The sequence below is a fragment of the Carlito syrichta genome, unplaced genomic scaffold (assembly GCF_000164805.1).
Source record: "Carlito syrichta isolate Samal-C Ts95f unplaced genomic scaffold, Tarsius_syrichta-2.0.1 Scaffold298464, whole genome shotgun sequence".
In the NCBI taxonomy this organism is placed as follows: Eukaryota; Metazoa; Chordata; class Mammalia; order Primates; family Tarsiidae; genus Carlito; species Carlito syrichta.
In genome coordinates, this window is record NW_007242560.1 from 13,329 (window position 1) to 20,669 (window position 7,341).

Here is a 7,341-nt window from a genome sequence, read left to right on the forward strand (position 1 = left end):
GCACTATTCTTGACCTCACATTTGACCAGGGATCCAATTAGATATTTTATTGAGTCAGAAAGCTGAAGGTATACTCTACTCCAGGCCCCTTGCTAGACAACCAGACCCCAAAGAAAAACAAGAGTTTTTCAGTAGAGAGCCAGACAGATGTATTAAACAATCAAGTCAATATGTGACAAAGCACCTCAACATGTCATAGGAAGGACTATGAGAACATGGACAAGGGAGTGATTTATTCTACAACGACATCTTCAGAGAAGGCAAAAATCAAGTTGGGCACTGAAAGGCAAGCAAGTGGTCAAAGGGCAGAGAGATATTTGAGACAGCTGATGGGGCCAGAAGAAAGACTGTGAACAACTTTGACGCCTGATCCAAGAACTATGAATAGATGGCATTGATCAAACAGGGGAGCTAAAGTTTAAGAGGAAAGGAAATACCAGAGAGAGACTTTACCTGACAGAGACTTCATCTTCTAAGAACCAAGCAGTCCTTGTGGGCTTGTAAGTAACAGTGACATGGTCACATTGCTTCCCAGTCACACTCAGTCCTTTCTCTTCTTCTGGACTCCAACACACCAAGAGCATAGCAGCGCCTGTCCATTTCACCCAGGCATCACTTGATGCCTTACACTGAGACCTCACAATAACCCCCAAGTAGGTCAGTCATGATGCAAGCAATGTTTGTGACTGTCCCTTGAGTTTTCATAAAATTGTCTTAAAAATAAACTCCAGGCATTAACACCTCCTATCCTAGCCTATTGCCAGAATATGATCAGAAATGGCAGTCAGAACACTGGAAAAACAGAGAGCTAAAGACCCAACAGCTCAAGAAAGAAATATAGTAGAGGTGAAGTCAGATAAGAAGAACGAAAAGCCAGTCAGACTATCCAATAACCGCTTTTCTTTTCTGAATGAAGACTTCCTGTGCTGCCAAGAAGACCTATGTTCTGCTTCACCATTGGGGTGAGTGTGACTTGTGCTTCAGTTCATTCATACAAGAAGGAGGCCAAATGGAAGAGCACACCCAGTGGCTACAGAAACCCCTGCTCATGGGTTGGCCTCAATGTGGCTAATACAGAATTACCCTCTGTAAGATCTCCCACTATAGGATGGAAATCTAGAAAGACCTTTTCCAGGGTTCTAATACTCTTCTATTTCTACCTTCCAGGATATGGACCGTGTTCAACAGATCAGACCCACGCGTTGCTCTCGGGAAATACTCTCCCTTGGAAAAAGAGATCCTAGTAAGTGCCCTGAAGGGTCCACACAGAAGCCCCACTAAAGTCAGCCAGTTATTCTGGGAGAAGCCAAAAGTAGAAAAACCACCAGCAACATAGGCATACCTCAAATGGTGGACTCAAGTTGGCTGAAGCTCCTAGTTGCTTTGACCTGGAACTGCAAGTACAAATTAGTAACATTAGGAATATAAGCAATAACAAATAAGTAATTTATTTACTTATGATTACAGTTGTCATCCCATGAGCCTTGCACTGGTTGCTTTCATATACAATGTCTTAGAGACTTCATAATGAACCTATAAAATCAATTCATTTCTTTTGAATTCATAATAAGAGGAGAGTCAGGATTTGAACTTAGGCTTGTGTGACCCTAATGGTTTGCCACATTTCCCACTTATACAGGGGCTCAAACACTCTTAGCAATAAAGGAAAAACTAGCCACTAGCTAATTCTTTCTGTGGGTGCAGCTGCCTCTGTGTCATAAATATTTTAACAATCCCTTTCCATTGTCAGCGTCTAGGTGGCATTCACACCATAGCAGCAAGGAGGCTTTTGGCTTATAAACGAGAGGAAGAATGGAAAATGCTCAAGGAACTCCAGTTTCTCTCTCCAGACTACAAACGGGCAATGGAATATAGAAAACATTATTGTTCTCCTTGTGTTACTTATGGAACTCAAGAAAAAATATGGACAGCAAAGGTTATTGTGCCCTCAGAGGAGTTTAAAATGCCGGATCGAGAACAGAAGAACATCAGCAAACACATAGAAAGGATGCGGCTTGCTCAAGCCCTAAGAAATCAGGAGCTTTTACCCTACATTGAAAAATGTGGAAGCTCCCCATTTCTGTCTGGAGGGGGCTGGGGCCCAGCAGCAAAAGACAAGGCCAGGCAAGGGAAGGACAACAAAATGCAAGAAATAAAAATGAAAGTAGTTTTCAAATCGGAAGAACCAAAAAAATGTTTAACTTATCATGCAAATGATTGCAAACCATTCCTCCCCTCAAAGAAACTGAGACGAACCATCACAGGCCTGACAAACCAAAATCTTTTCCACTTAGCAGAATTCCCTGGAGACTTAATGCTAATGAATCAGGATTTTATGTCACGGGGAATCTGCACCAGTGATGTGGCCAACACCTGCAGTCTGGAAGAAGAGAGTATCTGGAAATAACACACGTGCAGTGTGACTCCTTATCATTATTACAGTTTTATTTATTTCCCAGGGTAACTTAGTGTGCTGGTTCTTATTATTCCTGACAACTGTGCCCAGGCTTTGTATCACTCTGTCTTCTTGTGGGCCTTGGCTTCTCCTGCCAGATCTACAGGGGATGCTTAAGGTAAGACTTAGCTGCTGAGGCTTCCTGGTCTCAGGCAACTCTTGATTCTCAGCTCTCACCCTCAACAACAGCCAACCTCCCTTTTCACCGATCTCTATTGAAGACTGTATCCATTATCTATTTATAAGAAATATATCATCCCCAAATTTAGTAGTTTACAATAGAAATCAATAATTTTGCTTGTGATTTTGTGGGTCAGCAATTTCAACTGCGCTCAGCTGGTTGGCTCTCTGGTCTCATCTGGGTTCCTTTTCAGTCTTCAGTCAACTGCAGGAAAGTTAGGTAGCTCTCCTTCTGGGGTCTGACTATTCTCAGCTGGGCCAGTACGGGTGACCTTTTTCCTTTTTCCAGTAGGCTAGCCACAGGGCCATTTGTGAAGTCAAAGAGAATGAGTAGAAGTTTGCAAGCTTCTTAAAGTCAAGACTCACAATTGGTATGCATCCAATTTTGCCACATACTGTTGGCCATAGCAAGACGTGATCACGCCATATGCAAGTGTGGGTAAATGAACTTCATCTCATGATGGGAAGCCAAATTGCAAAGGACATGAACACAGGAGGCAGGTGTAGTTGGATCTATTATTGCAAGCAATGTAGCTTAGACTCTCTCGAGCTGTGACCAGCCTGCAGTCCAAGTGAAGAAAAGAACCCTATTCAAGAAGACGGCCTTGACTACTCAAGCCTAAAACTTATAAGTCTGTTCCATGAGTCCCACTTTCTACCCAGACATACAGTTTCTGCCTCTGAAGGCAGAGCCAGCTGTCTTCAGCATTATCTCTTTGATACCTTTTTCTCAAGTGCAGGCAAGTGATCTATACCCTCCCTGTCAATTGCAGCCACGGGGAGGAAAGGCTACAACATGCACATTTCCTTTGTGCTTGTCAGGAAAAGTAACAAACATCTCTAAAGTCAGTTATTGTACTCTCATAAAGGCCCTGCCTGTGCCCCAATGTGGCAGATCTAGACGACAACAATTAGGACAGCTGGACCTTATTACCAAGATTGTGCATCCTTCTCTGAGACTGGCCCTTCTAGGTATGCTGTGAAATACAAAAATGGATTCTCAAGGGAGGAAAAAATTTGAAGCCAGATGTTGTCTAGCCTCTTTCCTGTGTATTGCCTCCTCTACAGACATGCGAATGTGGGGACACACACACACACTGCCATGGGATACTGCTCATTGTACAGCTCCTATTACAACTCTTAGCTTCTCACCAATGATCCTCCCACTTGCTCTGAGCCATGCTCACACCAGCCAGCAACTTATAGCCATGGCATTCGAATTTCATGGTTAGCACTGACTTCATAAAATTAGAAGCACAACATAGTCATATAGAACTTGAATATTTTTAAGCCAGGCTTTTTCCCAATAATCAGGATAAAGACAGCGGCCATAGTCCATGACCTAAAATATCCGTTCCAAATGATGGACTTTCCTACAATGGCCAGGCCATTGTCTTGATCCTGAGCTACTCAGTGAAAAACTGAAGTGCCCATTATATATTGGGCCATGTTAGTGGGGAAACAACCAGACCCTGAGCTGAATAAGATCATGGGCCCTTAGCCCCCTATGTATCTTCAGTGTCAAACCTGAGTTTCAGTCATTGATATGAGGTGTAGCATTTTTATATCTGGAACAAATGAATATTTTTATTCCAAAAGGCAGAAATCTGACCCTGAGTCCAAGCTAGCACATTTAGCATTTAGGAAGCATGACACGTTTATTTATTATCTGCATCTGAAGTACACAAACTTTCCTCAGTCAATCACACTCTGTCCTCAGCAACTCCTTGAGTAGGGAAAATACTAAACTCATCCATGGGGACCTACAGTTGGTTGGAACAAGGTTAGATTCCTTTCTAGCTCCCTCCTCTCAGTGGGTTTTTCCCAGTCAGTCCTTTCTGAACCCCAACTCCCTCCAAGCAGAGGGAGAGTCGTTAGTGAGAGCCTCCACCCTCTCTCATTTTCCAGGATAACTCCATTGGTCACTGTTGCAAGAAGAAAATCATTTTTAAGTTTTGAATCGGTAGCCATTATGATCAAGATGGTGATTCTAAGAAACTTAGCATTGTTCCAAAATCATAGGTGCATACTGATTAAAGAATCAGTATAGGCTAAATAAATAAGCCAACTTTTCAACTGAGGCAAAGTTAGAGGAAAGGAAAATATTCTTTCCAATGTTGATGTAACTTTCTAAATATGATTAACATTGTGAATACTACAGCATCATCTGAAAACTCAAGCCAGTTTGTAAAAACTATTTATCTGGATCATAAAATCGCTTAGGTTCAGCTGTATAATTTTGTGGAAAGTTATTTGAGGGAGAGATAAGGAGATCAGTGCTGTTCTTATAGCACTGCTTCCAGACAGCTGTATGGCATGGGTAAACCGATAAACCCTCTGCGACTCAGCACCCCCAACAGTTAAATTAGTACATTGAACTAGATGGTCACTAAGGCTCAGTTCTATGATTCATTCAATTAACCGTGTTCAATAAAGTTGGTAGTTGATTACTTGCTCACTCCTGACCATCAGCTTAGTGTGGACAATAACAGTCTAAGTATTGTGTTAACAGTCTAAGTATTATCTCTACACCTGGAGCACCAGGTGTACCGATGTTTTAACCGAGCCAAATTCTCTGAGATGCTGAAGTCACTGCTGAAAATAAATCTAACCCTTTGGAAAAAGAGTGGAAGACAGAATGCCAAATTATGGCCCTACTAGCTGTTGTCAATAACAACCTTACTGAAAAGTGTGATATTAATTATAATAAACATTAATTACCTGGAGCCATCCAGAAGTAACCCCAAGTTAACTAAGTATATCAATGTGAATGCCATTTTTAAAGAAGTATATATATAAATAAGCTTAGGTTCAAATACCATTTATAAAGAAGTATATATATAAATAAGTTTAGGTTCAAATGTGAATTTTTAAAGGTTTCAAAAATGTCCTGTATTAAGTAGATATTCATCTAACCATTTATCTGACTTTACTTAAGTACTTTCCAATGATAATACTTGATAAAGAGATAAGTGACCACAAGAGCCTATGAAAGTCTTAAACTCAGTAGATTATGCTGATGGTGAGATGGAATTTAGAAAGCCTTTGGGCATCAGCACCAGAAACAAGAGATCTGTAGTGAGGATTCATTTGACCTGAAATTTCTTTTTTTTTTAGCATATTTTTTATTTTAAAATTGTGGGGGACAGTTAAGGGTTATGTATACAAATATGCATTGTGCAGGTACCCTTTTGAGGAGGTGTGCCCTGCCTCCCGTCCCCAGACAGATATTGACTACCAGATATCCCACCTCCCTTCCTCTCCCTGGCCCCCATAGTTTCCTGCCACTGTCAATCCTTATAGTATTACGATAGTTGTTCAAGGTCCACTTATGAGTGAGTACATGTAATACTCAGATCTTTGTTTCTGTGAGAGATCACTCAGTATTATAAACTCCAGGTTACCGTGAAATTTTTATTCTTTTTTATGCCTGTGTAATATTCCATTGTGTATATGTACCACATTTCTTACATTCAATCCTCTTTTGATGGACAGCATGGTTGGTTCCATGATCTTGCTATTGTGAACAATGCTGCAATAAACATATATGTGCAGGCATCTTTTTTATAGTGTGATTTGAGTTCCTCAGTGTGTATTCCCAGTAGGGGGATTATGGGGTCATATGGAAGGTCGATTTTTAGAGCTTCTAGGATCGCCACACTGATTTCCACAGAGACTGTACTAGTTTACACTCCCACCAACAGTGTAGAAGTGTTCCCTTTTCACCACATCCTCTCCAGCATCTGTTATTTTTTGAGTTATTGATCATGGCCATTCTGACTGGAGTTAGGGGGTATCTCAATGTAGTTTTAATTTGCATCTCCTTAATGACTAGTGAGGTGGAACTTTTCTTCATGTATCTGTTGGCCGCTTGTATGTCTTCTTTTGAGAAGTGTCTGTTCATATCTTTTGCCCACTTTGTAATGGGGTTGTTTGTTTTTGATTTTTCAGCACGTTTGAGTTCCTTGTAGATCCTAGAAGTTAGGCCTTTGTCAGACATGGAATTGGCAAATACCTTTTCTCAGTCTGTGGGCTGCCTTCCTGCTCTCTTGATGGTTTCTTTGGCTTTGCAGAAGCTTGTCAGTTTAATTAGGTCCCACTTGTCTATCTTATCTCTTATGGACCGTGCATTTTGGGCTTTGCTCAGGAATTAGATGCCAGTTCCAACTTCCATAAGGGTGTGTCCTGCATTTACTAAGGTTCTTATGGTTTAAGGTTTTACATTTAGGTCTCTGATCCATTTAGAGTTAATTTTTGTGTATGGGGATAGATAGGGGTCTTGTTTGAATCTTCTTCATATGGTCAGCCAGTTTTCCCAGCACCATTTACTGAATAAGTTCTCCTCTCCCAAGTGGTGGGTGGTGGAGGCTTTGTCGAAGATGAGTTGGTTGAGAAATTGAGGTTTTGCTTCTGGAATCTCAATTCTATTCCATTTGTCTATATGCCTGTTCTTGTATCAATACCAAGCTGTTTTGATTATTGTAGCTTTATAAGTAAAGTTTAATGTCTGGTATTGGGATACCTCCTACTTTGTTTTCTTGCTGAGGATTGTTCTGGCTATTCTTGGTCATTTGTGTTTCCATATGAATTCCTGTATTGTTTTTTCTAGATCTGAGAAGGATGTTGCTGGTAATTTGATGGGTATTGCATTAAATCTGTAAATTGCCTTAAGTAAGATGGACATCTTTCACAATGTTGATTCTTCC

The 7,341-nt window shown here is 40.9% G+C and overlaps 1 protein-coding gene across 1 annotated transcript; it reads left to right on the top strand.

Moving 5' to 3' along the window:
• Positions 1 to 777: 777 nt before the first annotated feature.
• Positions 778 to 2,407, top strand: CUNH10orf120 (chromosome unknown C10orf120 homolog). Its single transcript, XM_008054704.1, has 3 exons — positions 778 to 962; positions 1,168 to 1,243; positions 1,751 to 2,407. The coding sequence occupies exons 1-3, from the start codon at positions 778 to 780 to the stop codon at positions 2,405 to 2,407; spliced, it is 918 nt and encodes a 305-aa protein (XP_008052895.1).
• The last annotated feature ends 4,934 nt before the right edge of the window (positions 2,408 to 7,341 follow it).

Coding starts and splice junctions, on each gene's coding strand:
- CUNH10orf120 (XM_008054704.1), top strand. CDS start 778: ATGGCAGTCAGAACACTGGAAAAACAGAGAGCTAAAGACCCAACAGCT. Junction 963..1,167: donor TGTTCTGCTTCACCATTGGG/GTGAGTGTGACT, acceptor TCTACCTTCCAG/GATATGGACCGTGTTCAACA. Junction 1,244..1,750: donor CCTTGGAAAAAGAGATCCTA/GTAAGTGCCCTG, acceptor TTCCATTGTCAG/CGTCTAGGTGGCATTCACAC.